This window comes from Limulus polyphemus, unplaced genomic scaffold (genome assembly GCF_000517525.1).
Source record: "Limulus polyphemus unplaced genomic scaffold, Limulus_polyphemus-2.1.2 Scaffold5132, whole genome shotgun sequence".
Taxonomy (NCBI): domain Eukaryota; kingdom Metazoa; phylum Arthropoda; class Merostomata; order Xiphosura; family Limulidae; genus Limulus; species Limulus polyphemus.
This window is the reverse complement of record NW_013670742.1, coordinates 11,290-29,040: the sequence shown is the minus strand read 5'-3', so window position 1 is coordinate 29,040 and position 17,751 is coordinate 11,290. Positions and strand designations below refer to the sequence as shown.

At 33.5% G+C, this 17,751-nt stretch overlaps 1 protein-coding gene across 2 annotated transcripts in view; it reads right to left on the bottom strand.

Moving 5' to 3' along the window:
- Positions 1–15,051, bottom strand: part of LOC106472168 (tyrosine-protein kinase RYK-like) — a 53,943-nt gene extending 38,892 nt beyond the window's left edge. The window contains exons 1-3 of one of the 2 annotated variants that reach the window (XM_022400771.1): positions 14,924–15,051; positions 12,916–13,043; positions 2,286–2,385 (exon numbers count right to left, since the gene is read on the bottom strand). In XM_022400771.1, the coding sequence (XP_022256479.1) occupies positions 2,286–2,385; positions 12,916–13,008 (193 nt within the window). In that variant the 5' untranslated portion in view covers positions 13,009–13,043; positions 14,924–15,051. The remainder of the gene's footprint in view (positions 1–2,285; positions 2,386–12,915; positions 13,044–14,923) is intronic. The other variant, XM_022400772.1, reaches the window with a different exon arrangement.
- Positions 15,052–17,751: the final 2,700 nt, after the last annotated feature.

Below are 17,751 nucleotides of genomic sequence, written 5' to 3'. Positions count from 1 at the left end.
TATTCCGAAAAATACGGTAATTATTTTCTTTTTTTTATAATTTTTATTATTATGAATATTTGTATTATTAATTTAGTATTATCCTAAGTCTCCTTAGCTGGCCTAACCTATCGCGTGAAATATTATTGGAAAATAGTGTTACGACAGCGGAAGTCGCATGACGCTGGGAGCATGCGCACTGGAGTTTCTAGAATTATCGGGGAACCCCGTGAATGTACCAGTGTTTGCTAGACGCCTTCTTTTTTAGTATATAAGCCTGGCAAAGAAAGCCAGCGATAGAGATAGATTGAAGAGATATAGATAGATAGATGGGCAGATAGTTTGCAGAAATAGATAGATTGAAGAGATATATAATTGAGTCAAGCGAACAGTAGGCAACGTAAGTAAAGTGTGTGAATCACTGTGATTTATAGCGTGTGTTATAAAAGTAGTTAAGTGTAAGGTACTGATTGGAAATTCTGTGTATTACAAAGTTGTATCGAGGAAGAATAAACTAGTTTTAATTAAGAAAGAACTTGTTTCACCGAAGTTCCTCGGATAGAATTTATACCTGAAATTAACAAACGAGCAGATACGTAACAATAGCATTAACAGCAAGGGTATCCAACTGATCAATCAGTGCATTCTAATCATTAGAAAATTTAGTTTTATTTAGAAATAGAATGGTATATTAAATTAGATAAGTTTATAACAGGGTTAACTTTTGAGCTCTGCTCTCTGTAAGTAGTATGTTAATCTTAAAGACAATAACTCACCTGTTAAGTTTATTGAAATGTATCCAAGCTTTATTCTTTATACTAGATACCATTAACAAATAAAATTTCTCAGTACTCAACTTTTCATTGTTTACAAATTATCACTTGACAATTCTTACGCCATAAATGAAAATAAATATTTTAATATTAAACAATAAATTATTTGTTACTGGCAAATTAAAAACTTAAAATTGTTTTACATCAAAGTCAAGTAGAAAAAAGTACAAGATATGGGGCAATTCAGTTATTAAAAATTCTAAAGAGTTTGAGTAGACTGGTTGCTTGGATATTCATTTAGCCTTGAGATAATTAAAACAAATGAAGAAAAACTATCTTTATTTGAAAAACAAAACAAAACTCATAATTTTTCACCTACATAGAAAAAACAACAACTTACAATACTTTAACTGAATCGATTTATTGAAATATACGGTCAAATTGTTAATGGTTAACCTCACATTAAAAGAACAATGTTTCTTGTCCAGTGCTCCCTTTGACTCCTTCTTCCATCGTTGATCACATTCAGTATGATGGTCATAATTACGCATTATTACGAGACATCGTAGTTTCCATTGTAAGAAGCTTCTGCGAGGTAAGTTTTAAGTTATATATTTTGACGAACTTTCCACAGATCCTTTATTATGTATCGGCGATTTCTAAAAGTATGTTTAACTTTAAGCAGATCGAAAGCTAAGAAACTAAAAAGTCCACTGTACTATAGCTCCATCGATAGTTGTTAGGCATGTAATAAAATGAAATTGTTATGATTTATGTTTGTTTGGCCATTTCTCTCTTTAAACAGCCGTTGATTTCGAAGTAAAGTTCGAAGGTTGTAAACATTTGGCTCGTGAGCTTTCTGTCAACTTAAAAATCCCTGTTCATTATTTTACTTACGGTATTGAGAGATACGTTTTATCACAATGAGATTTTAGATCAAAATTTTTGTTGCTTTCATAGCTAAAGCCTTCACCTTGTAGATGAAAACGTTGCCTTGATTTGGTTTTGGGTATAGTTTCGAAGCCTGTTTTAAATGCTTAACTGTGCGGGTGTTTTTCAGTTCCTACACGAACATGGAAAGGTCCCCTTTTCAAAATATTGTGTGTTATTTGTCCTTTGGCTCTACATTTCTCTATTGTTTAACAAATCCATTGTAATTATACTCTTCCTCCATTCAGGTTGCGAGTAAGTAGTTCTCCAGCCATAAGACTATAGTAACAGTATTGCTTCGTAGAATATTCAAATTCGTCTTGAAACAGGTGCAAGTGTTAAAAATGTAACTCATACAATAGTGGTATGGTTCAAAACTGCAGCAACGCTCCACTGCATCAGCACATGTAAATCGTTCTTATAAACTACAATTAATCCTTTTTAGTTTTGTCTTTATGAAGAAAATTCCTATAAATAAAATCAATTTCCTCGCAATAGTGAATATTTTTGATATGCTTTCTGCGTAAAAGCGTCCTGCATGTAGTTGTTTAGCAAGTTTAAAAACATGAACTTGAAAGAAGACTTTTTGTTGCGCAAACTCACCCTTTTGTTCCTCCGGCACTAAACCTTGACTAGGAATATTCAGTTGGGGATCTCTCAAGGCTTCTGTCTTGTTAACCAGTACCGCTATTGAGTATTTTACCTAAAGGATTTAGAATAAAAGTGGGGAATTAAAATAAAAAGATACATCGCAAATCGACGCAAAATAAATAAGTTGTAGATAAGGTTCATAAATAAATAATATAAAAAAAAACACTTGTAACATAAGTACAATCTTAAATTAATTAGATTTAGTATGCTGATAAACAAATTTATTACTGCTCTAAGAATACGTTAAATGTTTTTTTTTAAAAATATCATTCTATACTAGTATGGTTTATATACTGAGTAATCTTATGGTTTTTGCCTGTTACAACACTCACTGTAAAAACTAGATAAAAATATTGGGTGAAATCACTCATTTTCTATGTAAAACATAGAGAAGATCCGGGATAATTAGTGCAATTAATTGTATTATTGATATTTATTGGTTGTGTGTTGTGTGTGTGATCAAATACTATTAGGAATCACAGGTAACAATGAGTATAAATGGTCTAGACACTTGATTAAAATCGATGAAATTATTTGGCAGTTCTAGGGTTAATATTATGGATTTGAAATTTTACAATCATAAACGAGTTTTAACAGATACGCTGATAAATTAAAAGTATTATGTATTATCAACAATAGCATTGAAAAAGATCTAACAGAATAAATCATGTCTGCCATATGTTTTAAAAGGGAAGAAAACAGTAACAAAAATCAAGTAATAATTCATTATCCGAGCTACTCCTACATGGAAAAGATGTTGCGAATGCTCGACAGATGGCAGTATGATCACAATTCACAGGGATTGTCAAATGGAAAACTTGAGTGATTGTTTAAAAACTTAATCATCTTTTTAATATTAACATTGAATGAATACATTTTACTCCATATCTAATAAGTAACACACATGTTTATCACTCTTAAACCAATTGTCATTATTTTAAATGTCATACTTGAATGTTCCAACCACTAGTGACGATGCGATTTATCGAGGTCTGAACACAATGTTAATACGAGAGCAGGATTCGGAGGGTCACTTTCTGTGTAATATATTTCTGAGTTAAAACCAAATTGACAATTCTTCTCGCTTGATCAAAACAATTTGTTGTTGTATTAATTATGTTAACTATCAAGTAGTCTCGTGGGTAGAGTAAAAATACAATGGTCGAGTATATTACCTATATTTGTGTTCTTTTCTGCGTCATGTAAAGTTTTTATTTAAGCGCAACATTACATATAGGGCTATCTGAAAATTTTTGCATTAGTGTTATGGAAATAACATTCGAAGTAGGTAAAAATACAAGCAAGTAAGTGTGCATACTCAACTCCAATGTTCTAAAATATAGGTAACTGAAGATAAAGGCACAACTTAACATTATAATAAAAACAAAAACAAAGTAGAAGCGTGAAACTTTATATCCGTGACCGAGAATCTAGTGAAAGAGAGACATCAGACGAGTAGTTACCACTTTATCTAATGAACACCGGAGCGCGAGTGACACCATAAGCTAAGGAGTTTCTAGGTCATAAGAACGCTATTACATTTGGCTGAGTGGTCAGCATCCGAGTCATTATTAGTGCTACCTAACTTACAGATAAGGTATTTTTCTCTTTCAACAACTAATAAAGAATCATTCCTGAGAACAGAGTACAAACGTCTGTGCCACTAAAACGTATGGGGTTATCCAAAAGGACTGCAATATGGAAACAAACAAAAACTTTTTATTTATATTATTCGGAGCAAAATATGTTTTCCGGTATGGAAATCTGACAACAGTTTACCCTGAGTCTTTACACACAAAATACTGCATGTTCATTCAATGAAATAAAAGGCAACAATAATGTTTCAATATATTACAGAAGAAAGCCTTATTGAAAATATTGCAATAATGTCAGAAAAAGCATTAGAAAAATATTAGTAACAGGAAAAAGTTAAGAAAAATTATCACTGTTTACTTAATTTAAAAAAGTAGTAATAAAACAAGTTATGTTTCATAATCATTTTGGAATATTATAAACGAATGACTTGTAAAAGCGCTTTAATGTTAAAATGTTTATGAAAAGCAAACGACAACAATAGCTTCAGTATGGAATTAAGAAGTTAGAAAGATTGGTAGGTTTTCATATTTTATTTACGTCATTTGGTCTACAATAAATACGAAATTCAATTTGCGAATGTTTATATTCCTCTATATTATTTCTTTCAGCGATCTCTGTACAACAGCCTGTTTGAACGTCGTATTGAATGGTAGATGATAACAAATGTCAAAATTTGAAATCGTACTTTTGAATTTCATTGGCTTCTGCTTATTGGGAATACAAGTTTAACTATTAAAGGATTTGTGAAAATACATTTTATTAATCCTCTCAGAATCCTTGAAAAGGTTTTTCGTTTTACAAAACTTGAAGATAGCTTTGATATACGGTTTATTTGTTTGTTTGAAGTTAAGCACAAAGCTACACAATGGGCTATCTGTGCTCTGCCTACCACGGGTATCGAAACCCGGTTTCTAGCGTTGTAAGTCCGCGGACATGCCGCTGTGCCACTGGGGGGCTTGGTATGTTAGCTGATTTCTTGTACAGATATTAAAATATAACGTTCATAAATGGAAACATTGGCTCATGTAGATATGTAGATGTTGAAAATCGAGTTGTTCAAGTTTACTTAAAACTTAAACTAAATGCATTTCCTTTCAATTTTAAAATATAGAATTTATTTGTAAAGAAACACTACAAATATAAGCCATGAAATCAACACTTGAATAAACAAAACTATTGAGCCATTTGGCTCTTTTATAGTTGGGCTATTCATATTGCTAAATTAACTCAAAAAAGTTACTTGAAATACACATCATATCTATTTTATTACTTTGCTTTTATTTAGTTAATTGTGTCCTATTTTTATATATTTATAGTATATATTATCATCATTATTGCTATTAATCCTTACCTTTTTTCTATTTACTATTACCAGTTCATGAATAATATTTACTTATTTATGTCTGTAAATTTACAGTTTCTTGTTTATTATTCGACAACTTTATTTTACAGCTAGTTTGTTCCACTTTCACTATGTATTGTATAAGATTTGTAACAGAAGATGGTTCCCCTATCTACATGTCACAGTAATTTTTTTTTTAGACTTGCAATAACAATTCTGCTTATTTTCGTTTCAACAGATTGCTCTACAAACACTTTAATCCATCTCCGTCACTACAGGAATGTTAGTTTTCCAGGGTGAAAACAAAAACAACATTGTCTCTAGTCTCTTCGTTCTGAGATGATGTGCGTTATCACATGTACTCATCTACTCTACGAAAAGTCACATCAGTGGCTTTTATTCTTTCAATCACGGATTTTGCTGGGCTACGCGACAGCGCTAGAAGTTACTGAACATAAGATAATCGTGGATATTCCTCGCCAGGAGGACAATTATGGAAGTTAGACAACACGTTAATTATGGAAATTACCAAGCAATATGATAATCAAATTATTCAATGAATACAACAATGGTTTGTGAAAAGCATATTATGTATTTTATGCTTACATGATCAAATTATATGCTAATTTTCAATATAATTTCAGCTTCAATATAAAACGATCGAAACAAAACATTTTACACGAACAAAATAGTAAAGTTAGAATAAAAATGGTCTGTCATATAAAGCTTTGTTGTTGTGTTTGTTTTAGTGTTAAACCACAATGAGCTATTTGCTGTATCCACCGCGGGGAATCAAACCACAGATTTTATGTCATATAAAGAAGTGATATCATAAAAAGAGCCAAGTTGTATAAAATAGCAACCTGTAAAGATAGAATTTAAAATTGGGTAAGTTAAACAAAAACAGAGTTAGGAATACTTGGCTTCCTTTTTTTATTGCAACTAGAACAAGTAACAACATTAATATAAAAAGGGGCCAGATTCCCCCCAATTATTTTTTGTTTAACTAACACACTTTTGCATTACATCTTTGCGTTTTATATAACTGGACTCTCTTACATCAGACCATTGTATGAATGATTCTAACTTGGCTGTTTTGCAAATTGTTTTGATCGGGTCACTATTTTTCGTTTTGGTAACAGTTTTCAAAAAGCAAAAAACTTGAATTTAAAGAAAATGTATTATTCTTTTTTACATACACACACAATAGTTTCTGACTGTTTTTTTCTTCTTCTGTTAATGTATGCCATATGTTGCATGATTTTAAAATGAAAAACAAATCCTGACTAAAATGAGGTTTTAATCTACACCATCAGATGAGACTGCAACATGGATATTTAAGTTTTGGCCACCAGACTACTATTTTTGCATCCACTTATAAGCACTAACGTCATTCTCTCTTTTAATCCAGATCGCATTTACGCCCCTAATTTGTTTACATTATGTTTTGCTTCCACAACAAGGAGAAGAAGAACTAAAAACATAGTAATTGTATCATTTGTTGACGGTTCATATGAAGTTGCTGCTTGTAATGTGAATGAAGGGTGTAGATATGATCGAAAACATAAGAATTTTAACATTCCAGCATGAAGGTAATTGGCTGGTTTGAATTTCGCGCAAAGCTACACGAGGGCTATCTGTGCTATCCGTCCCTAATTTAGCAGTGAAAGACTAGCGGGAAGACAGCTAGGCATCACCACCCACCGCCAACTCTTGGGCTTCTTCTTTACCAACGAATAGTGGGAATGACCGCCACATTATAACGTCCCTACGGCTAAAAGGGCGAGCATGTTTGGTGGGACGGGAATTCGAACCCGCTTCCTAACCACCTGGCCATGCCGGGCCAACCCAGCATTAAGAAGAGCAGCTATAGTAATACCCCAGATGTGTCCAAAAGTCTGTCTTTGTATATACAGTAAAGGCAGTGTTATTATACCATTCCTTTTAAAAATTCGGTTGGATCGCAATACCTCTAAATGGAAACTAAAACATTTTGTCCATTTATGCGTCCTATTAGGCAAACTTCAATAATTGTTTGTCAATGTTTAAAAATGTTAAAATGCTTTTCATACAAAATTATAAATTTTTCTATTACATTTGTTTTATATTTAGTAAAACTATTCTCTAAAATAAATGGGTTTTATTTTCATCTTGATTGAAACCTGAACACTCTATATTAGCATTCTGTTTTTGATACTAGAATGTGCATGAAGATAAACGATAAAACAGTAATATTTTTACTACAAATCGAATGCTTATTTCTCTTAATCTATAACAGATATGATACATATTTTCACGGTATATTACTGAAACACTAATTGGAGGCGCGAGTTGGGCGCCTGGTAAAGCTCCAGTTTTGGACATGGTATATTACTGAAACACTAATTGGAGGCGCGAGTTGGGCGCCTTGTAAAGCTCCAGTTTTGGACATGGTATATTACTGAAACACTAATTGGAGGCGCGAGTTGGGCCTTTGGTAAAGCTCCAGTTTTGGACACGGTATATTACTGAAACACTAATTAGAGGTGCGAGTTGGGCCTCTGGTAAAGCTCCAGTTTTGGACACGGTATATTACTGAAACATTAATTGGAGGCGCGAGTTGGGCCTCTGGTAAAGCTCCAGTTTTGGATCTAACAAGCCGGGTTCGAATTCGTACGATACCACAAAAATATACTCCGCACTTTAAGCTGTGTATGTGTTATAAGAGTGGCAGTTAATCCCTTAGCGTGAATGATGAGTGGTAGGGTGCTACTGAGTGAATAGCTGAGTAGCTTTACCATAAATAGAAACAAGATTCCATTTGAAGCGGGATTTGAGCCCCAGATGTCATGGAAATCTGTCAGTATAGGCTATTACGCCATCCCTCTTTTCAGATTTTCAACCTGCTTCTAGGCCAAGAGTTGTCAGTTTTTAACCTATTGGCTGTGAAGAGCAACTCACTATTAAAAGTACAACAAATATTCCTATAAACTTAATATATGTGATAGAGTTGGCAAACTAGCATAATTCTCCATTTCAGATTCAAATCTAATAGTGACATGTTGTTTCTGGCAGTTCCTCCTTTGCTTACTATATGTTTTGCCTCTTCAACAAGAAAAACAACAATTTTATCATTTTTTGACTGCTTGTTTTTCTTTCTTAATATGAATTAGGTATGAAGCTGTTGTTTTTAACGTGATATAAGAGTGTTTAGATCTGTTCAGAAACACAGGAATAGTGACATCCAGTATTTGGGAAAGCTTTGGCAATACCCCAAATTTGGCCAAAACTTCAGTCTTGTTTATACAGTCACTGCAGAATTGCTCCATGCTTCTAACTGAGTTACTAACATACTTCTAGATCTGAATTATCTTTAGAACAAGATTATAATAACAATATTACATCGGTAAAAGAAAAATGCTTTCTTGTTTCAGAAAATGTTTTGTGGATGTAAACCATCTGTACAAAGTTATGATAAGAGGTTGTTAGGAATTACACTTCTCTCATAAGTGAATTAAGTAACATGTTCTAACCTAACGTTAACGTATATTTCTGTTATCATTACAATGAATAACAATGAAAATCATTTTAGCAGAAATAAAAATAAACTATGTTAGGCCACCTAGAAGTTTATCGCTTTGTTCAGAGGTAAGACTAGCATTCTATCAAATTCCATAAAAAACTGCCAATAACTTTACAATCTATTTTATTCACACCCCTGACACTGGAAACTACAAGCTTCGAACCATTGCTAGTGTTTTATTGGATAAATCTAATATTGGTAGCAGTGAAAACATATCTTTGAACCAACGCTGGCTTTTTCACTAGATAATCTACTAACCAGAGACACTTTAGATCACAGTAACTTCGAACCATCTCTAACACGTGTTCCGTAAATAAGGTATACTCTATTTTTTCCTTAACGTCATTTTCCTTAAGTATTAGTTAGAATGATTAATATATCTACTTTTATTATAGTTACTATTTTATTATTATATTTTTAATATAAAGATTAAAATTATTTTTCACTTTTAGCTTAGCATATGGATTCAGGGCTAACGTAAGCTGGCCAGACCTCGAGCTATTATTGGGAATATGGTTCAAAATATCGCTAACGGGAACTGTACCCAACGGATGAAACAATTCATTCTAATCTTTATAAGTAAGAACGTCAGGACAGTATATTTAACTAGCTATACTCATTACAGGTTGACTTAGTTATGATCTCTTTAAGTAGCTTGCTTTGATCAAAAGTTAACATTAATAGTGTTTTACTATTACAAAGCCTACCTACTAGATAGTGATCCTGATGACAATAATATTTACAAGCCATTGCCTGTGGTTTGGTAGATAAACCTAATAAGTTACGACTCAAAGCTACGTTGATTCCGAGTCTTTGCTAGCGTTTTACTTGCTGATAAATTTATTAGACAACACGAGTAGTCGAAATGTTGTTATAAGGTACAAAAAAAAAAATCCACTCAAAAACCCTGGTTTCTGGACTTTTATTCAAACCTAGCAGATGTTGAAATTAATCATCACAACAGTTCCAAGTTTCGTTCATGTTTCACTAATTATCCCTACCTAATAACATTTAAAGCATATTTGAGTGTATACTAAATTTAAACCCAATTTTTGGCAAATTGAATATCATGATATTCAAACCAGTGTTGTAAAACCTTGAGTAAAATGTTTTTGTTTGATCAATAATCTAAAGTAGACATACATCATTATATCGTGACGTTTTTTTTATATTCCCATACAAGTTTGATATTTGGTGTTTTCAATCGGAACGCCACCTTATGAGATACATGGGTTTAACAGAAAGTTCGAAATATATGATATTCAAATATAGCCCTCCCTAATTTACGTTTGTTTGTTTTTCTCAAATAAGTTTGAATAGTAGAAGACAGCCTAAATTATATTTCTCATGAAAAATAAAAATACTTGATATAGTGGTTCCCAACCTCGGGGCGCCCCCCCCCCCCTTGAGGTGCTACAAACACGACAGGGGGAGCGCCAGGCTTGGCTCCTTGTGAGGCTAGACGATTTCAGTCAATGCATTTTTCTGGCCCGAACCTCTTGTGGTGGAGGCGAGCGATTACGGTAGGGCCAATAATGCAAAATTAAGTGTTTTTATATATTTTTCACTAATGAAATAATAAGTAATTACTACAATACGTATAGCATTTTAAAGTGTGTCTATGTATTACATTTCATCCCTTAACTCACTCTTTCACTCATTAAAAAAAAAAAAAAAGAGGGAAGATAAAAGTTTGGGAACGCTGGTATAAATTACAAACAAATGAAATTTTACCAGATTTAAATAAGAACAATCAACTTTCAGTTTGATAAAAAAAAAAGTCAAAACGTCTATTTATCTATTCTTGCGAACAAGTTGGTTATATATGAAGAGAGTGTTTATTACTTTCAAAAACAAGTAACTTTCTTTCCAAACTACTGGGGGTCACCCCTTTTTCACCACACCAAATCTCCAAATTTATTTCTTCAGCTTAGCCTTAAAGCAATAATTGTGTTACAGCGAACATAAATGTACTTTGTTACACATTTTCCGTAATCATAAGTAACTGTTGAATCTTGACTTTTTTTCTTCTATATTGCTAACACGTTTCCTAAATGGATATACAAGATTGTGACATGTCAATAAGGGTAAAGTTGTATTTCAGTTAATCATTAGACCATAATAAGGCCTAGAAAAAAATGCTTTGGATTCAATTACATGCTGAAAAAATAGGGTAGGTAGGCGGGGTATTTTTTAATTCAGATACATATCTTATGATACAAATAAATGCAATTGTAATATATCAGATTGTACTAAATACTAAGCACTGTCAGAAAAGTATTATTTAGACATATGGTAACTACAGAACTAAAATGTAAAAATTGAAACTCTTTAGGTTAGTTACAGTTAGATTAGGTAAAATATATAATAATAATATAGTAAAAAAATTCTGACGAAGCAGAAGCACGCACGAACGCGAGCAGCTCAGAGTAGCTTGTGGGTAACGTAATTCAATAGCGTAACGCGAGCCACACGTTCTCTAAGTGATTTACGACTTATAATGATGCGAATAGTAGTTAGACACGTTCAAAGGGCAATAAAACAATAAAATGTGAGTATAAATAGATGTATACTGTTACGAGCTTAAAGCTGCTTAGGATAAACAAATAAAGTTACATGTTACAATTTGAAGTCATTCTAGAAAGAAAAACGGGTAATTTAGATATATTTCGATTATTTTTTTGTGGTTACGAGGTAGGTCAAATTGACCAACCTTGTATAAAAATAGGGTGGAGAAAATAACGATAAAATACATGTATTTAGAAGGTTTTAGAGATCACGCAAATGACATTTGAGATTTTTGAGATGAAGAAAAGTATTTTTAATGTTAACATAAAAATCATTTTGCACTTGGAGCAGTAAAAAAAAAGACCCAATATATTCATGAATAGATCTTTATTAATAATACTTCACTAAAATATCTGATTTTTGGTATATACAAAAGACTTGTAAGACTGCCAGATTTTGTGAAGATACACATACTATATTAAAAGTTAGTAGGATCAAAACTATAACAAGTACAAAGCGGTCACGTGATCGGTCAATTTAACCGAACCAGTGTTGAGAGAGATAATTGGCAGAGAGTGTTTACACACCACACCAACTAACGAATCAGAAACGTGCTTTCTTATGACCTTCACCTTCCACAATACGGTTGCAGATTGGTGCAATAATTTAATGAAAATAAAAAATAATAATCTAAGGAAGTTTTTCATTTGGGTCGGTAGTGAGAAATATTTTATTTGGGGGGAAGCATTGGAAAAACTTTATAGTCGGGCATTGTTATGTAGAGTCGGTAGGGCAACCTGAAACAAAGCATTTTTTCCTAGGCCTAAATATACAGCTATTAACGCAACTATAAACTGCAAATACGATTGCTTGATTTAAAATGCACCATATGACTCTGTTATCCATAATTAAAATACAGAGAAATTCCAGATATGACAGGTACAATCTTAGCTATCGGTCCTCGATATAATATGTGTTTTTGCTCGGACAGCTAATAAACAGGGCGCCAGCGTGTCGCTGAACATATCTGTCTGACCAGTTAAAAAAATAAAATAAAGGGGACTCCCGGAGAGAGCTGGTCTACAGACGTCAAGCAAAGCCCAACGCCCGTCCTGCGACATCTAGTGCAATAAGCCAGAAACGAGCTTTTGAGGTCATCGGCTGCCACTCAAAACATGTGGTTTCATACAAACAGAGAATCAAACCACTGCCACGCCTGTATTATGTATTCCCGTAGAGCATGAAGTGGGTTTTGAAAAGCTTAAACTTTTTTTTTTTTAGGCACCCAAAATTTTTTACATTGCGGTAAACGTTATCATGAATAGAATATTTAATGTTTGGGAATAAAATAAATTATATTTAGTATCCTGATTTATAAAATTTATATATTATTGCTAATTATCCTTCTATGAGCTAGCTAAGGCAGCATACTAATAAGGTTTTTAAACTGAATGAACTTCATAAATCAGTCTATTAACCATTCCTTCATAAATGTCGATTCAATTCTACTGCCAATTTCTAAATTATCTAGAGACAGTAGAGTAAATAACGGAACGCATCATAAGATTACTTACTTTGTGCCTACTCAAGCTTTGCCAAGTGAAATGAAGGTCAGGTATTTCGTTTGGAACAACAACTTCGAATCCTAAGGCGTATGTGTTCACCATTCCGTCTCGCACATAGTACAGCTCCGAGTTCAGGCCTAAAAAGTACATAAAAAATTAATTGTATTTATTGTTAGCATGGTGACATAGTTATCATTATAGACATGAAATATGACAATAAGGTTGATATAGTATTTATGCTGAGTTATTACAGGTTATGGTATGGTTAAAAAGTCAACCATAAAACTAAGCACTGAACAGAGTTAAAAGTTTAGACCTAATAAAAGGAATACAAGATTATTAATATTATATCAATTTAAGCTGTGTTGTCAGTTTGTTTGTCCGAGAACTTTTCCCATAGTTTTGAAGCTAACAAACTCAAACTTGGTATTGGTAAGTGTACTCGAGGTGGCCCGGGTGGTGAGGTGTAAAGGTTGTCCTTACCTATATGGCGTAGCTCCCTTACCAGTGGGGCTGAAAGCGCTCGGAAGGTCACATAAAGGTGATAGGGGTCTAAGAGTAGATTCCCAGAGTATTTGAACCGTAACATTGTATTGGATTTTGTGTTGTGGCTCACCTCAGGATCTCGGAGGTGCCATGTTTGAACTATGTTCATACCCCCCCCCCCATCACGCAGAGTCTGGCATCACAGTTTCTGTTTCTCGCCCCCTCCCCACCTTGGGGTTACCACTTTTCAAACTCCCACACACAAGCATGTGGAAACAAACGTGGCACCACGGCAGAGGTCCTAACGGGGATTGTTTTCGGAGATGCCCCCGCCCCCTTGTGGTATTTTTAGATGTAACTGTAGATAATGCAATAGCTAGATCGGTACTTCGAAGCCTCTATTAACCATTAGCGGGCCCCCTTTACCTTGCAGCGGAGCCCGAGAGGGTATTTTATGCTACTATTTAACAAATCATACTATTTTTTATTTTTACACTTTTATTCTTGGTTAAGAGATTTTTTGTAGATATCGAAATTTTTCTGAAAAAAAAATGGTCAACCCTTCCTCGCAAGGCTTTTTGACAATGTGTTAGGATGGGGTGCATTCTGGTTGGTTAATGAATTACCCTCCAATGCATCCTGCGAGATATTTTAAATAGCAATTTCAAATAGAGGAGACTAAGGTTTGTGTTATTTTGTAGTACTAAATAGACTCATTTCCAGTATTAAAGTTTGGTGTGTTGTAATCAATCGTTTCAAGTTGTCACTGATTGAATAACCGTACCACCTCTCTGAAGGAAAGAGTTACATTACTGCACCTCAGTTTAGCACATAATATCATGCAAAAAAAAAAGGGAAATCTATTCCAAGGTGATCTCTGCAGTTGCAGATGCAATCGTGTGTGTGTGTGTATATAAAAATGTTAATAATAACGCTGCCACATCCTAAAATTAAGACACATTTACTGTCTTTCAATTGGAACTTGTATGTTAACGCGACAAAAACGAATTAATACAGTTTCCAATAGAATAAAGTAATCAGCAGAGGGTGCACGTGATAAACACGGTAACGTTATACTGATATTATAAAACTACCAGGTAATTATATACCGGCAAACCTAGAAATAGAAACGCTTCTGTTTATTGAAAATTAGTACGAACAAAAACAGGAAATCTCAAACAATACCTGCTTAAACATTATTAAGTTCTTAAAAACTGAGGAAAGATTGTAAAATGGCGAAAAAATTAAGATTTTAGAAATGACATTTTTTTTAGACCTTTGCTCTATAGTTTGGAATCGATAACGCAGGAGTCTAAAACGCACAACGTGTGTATATGTTTGTCAGTGTGGAATATTTCCAGCATAGAGGTACACGTTTTGATTAATTAACGACGAGCCGCTTCACTGAAGCACAGTGGTTTGAATTAATAAACGAGTTTAATAATATATGTTTAATTTATCAAAGTACTCTATGTATCAAACAGCAAGAGCTCGAGGAACCTTCAACGTGTACAGGTTATTATCAACATACCACTTCAAGCTGTTGTCCCTTCTTGGCTTACGTGGCTAAGGAGCTATTTAAACTGGTTGGGAATGGCTAGATGGATAAATTCCTTTCTCTAGTGTGTAAAGCAGGGTTGAATATTAAGCATCAGCAGGAACCTAGTCGATAGTGCTAGCCATCTTTAATAAATAAGAAAATATCAGAAACAAAATACGTTATCTAATTTGAAAATTTAGACTGCCTACAAATAGCTAAGTATATTGCAATCATCATCATGATGAAAATTATAAGAATACAAACAGTCCATATATCAGAGCTCATTGCGATATATACCTGTGACCACTACAGGTATCGAAACACGGTTTTTAGCGTTATAAGTCTTCAGTCTTGCTGCTGAACTATAAGGGGTCTAAAACATAATACAAGTATATTTAGTTAGCTCTATTGATGGCCAAGTTGATTTTTGGTTTCGCTCTAAGTACATAGCGTGCTCTGGTCGGAAATTATTATTATACATATAAAATATTGTAATCAATTACGTAGAGTGTTTTTTGTTTTACCTTATACATAAATGCCACTTTCCATTAAAGACGGACCATTAGACTGTTGTCTTGCTTTTATTAATACAATCATAATTCATGCTGGCAAAAATGCAAAAGGTTGTTCCTCAAAAATACTTCAAGTCATATATTTTGTAGAAATCTCTAACTATTGTCACTGAAATTATCGGGGAAGAAAATAATCGCGCGATGTTTAGGCTTCTGTCACGCTTGTAATATAATACTGTCAAAAATCCCGAGATTTGTAGCGGGGCAAACGGGACCGAATCATTATAGCCCAGGGCGGTTTCTTTATTCTAGCTCATTTCACTTGAATGTGATGATGGCCAGTGACGCGGATGGCAAACAGTCTCGATTCGTGTTCATTATGCACTTGGAATGGCTGGCCTAGGTTTTACATTTCACCACATAACACAAAGATTCATGACAAGAGAACATAGTTCCCAAACAAATGGAGCGAGTACACATATTTGAAGAGTGGGGAAAATACGTCAGTTGCTATAACGAGTTTTTTGTTTAAGAAGGAAGCATACGATAAGCATAGTATGGATGTGAATTCAGCTAATAAAAGCCATAACTGAAAACACGCGTTTGCGTGTGCTTTATCAAATAAAAATTGATTCCACACCAAAAACTTTCAATAAAAGTCAAGATATTAGCTTTAGAATGCAAATCCCTTAATATAAACTATATATTAGACTGCATTCCCTAATCATAGGTGCCCATATTTACAGCTGTTTTATTAATCATTATACGCTTTAGGGTGTTACAGCTCCGCCACCTGTCTCCAAACTTTATTACTACCAAACTTTTTGTTTTATCTTATAGTGCTTATAGTACTAATAACACCAAAAAATGAACAATTGTATTTTTTCTTCACTAAAACTAAGCTCCTAATGGCTCAGTGGTAAATCTGTGGACTTACACGCTAAAAACTAAATTTCAATATCTATGGTGGGTACAGCACAGATAACCTATTGTATAGAATTATGTTTAACTAGAAACAAACAAACACTAAAAATAAAGTTTCTGTTTGCGATAAAGTCAAAACTAACACAATATTGACTTACTTATTATGAAAGATGAGCTGTACTGGCTACGGTATGATTCTTACAAAAACTTAAATTGTTATGACGAAAATATGCCATTTATTGTAGTTTCTATTATTGTTATATCTCTCATTATTATTTATTTTTAAAATTATTACAGGAGATTTTTTGTAACCATGTAAACTCGTGCTAAACTCCGAACCCCTAAAAATATCATTTAGTTAAACCAAACCAGTAGTGTTTTGTCAACCTTTTATTAAAAAATAAATCAGGTTCGTTGTCTTCATCTTATATTGGTAAAAGTGGGCCAAGGCTTAGGAAAAGAGTAATTTTCATATATTATCCCAGTAGTTTCATTTAAAAAGACGCGACTTACTATGCATATAAATCATAAAAATGTGTGTCAAGGCCTATTCAAAGCGTATGAAAACTGTGCTATTAAATTTATTATTATTTATTTTTGAATGTGTTAAAACTTTTGCGGGCCTGTGCGATGCGCTATATTCCACATATGTTGCAATGTGCAGCCGCTAATCCACTGAAATGTTGGTAACTATTGCAGGAGATGTTCAAAGCTATTGTCACTGAAACACAGTAAACAGTTTTGTTAATGTGTTTTTCTTATATCAAAGCCACAGCAGGCTATCTACTGTGTCTACCGAGAGAAATCAAACCCCTGATTTTAGCAGTGTAAATCCGAAGACTTACCGCTGTCCCGACAGGGGATAGTTTTGTTAATATAACTTCCGTACAACATGTATATTTTTGTATTCCGGAGAATTGTAGCATTTAAATCTTAAAAATACGCGAAAAGACAGACGTACAGCTATTATACCACGGACGACATTCATTTATTATTATTTTTTGTTAAGCGCAAAGCTACACGAGAGCTATCTTCGCTACTATCTCTAATTTAGCTGTGATAGACTAGAGGGAAAGCAGCTAGTCAATACCACCAACCGACAACTCTTGGACTATTTTTTTAGCAACGAATAGTGGGACTGACCGTCACATTAAAAAATGTTAAAGCAAATTCGACTATAAACAAATAAATGTTATAAAGCGAATGACCATAAACCATAAAACATTCAGCACGCAGAAGGTGCGAATATAAAATTTTAAAAGATAGAAATTAAGAAACTTTGTTAGGTAAATAGTTGGTCATGTTGACGTTACAATCATGTCATCAAGTTGTTGTTAGATAAATAGTTGGTCATGTTGACGTTACAATCATGTCATCAAGTTG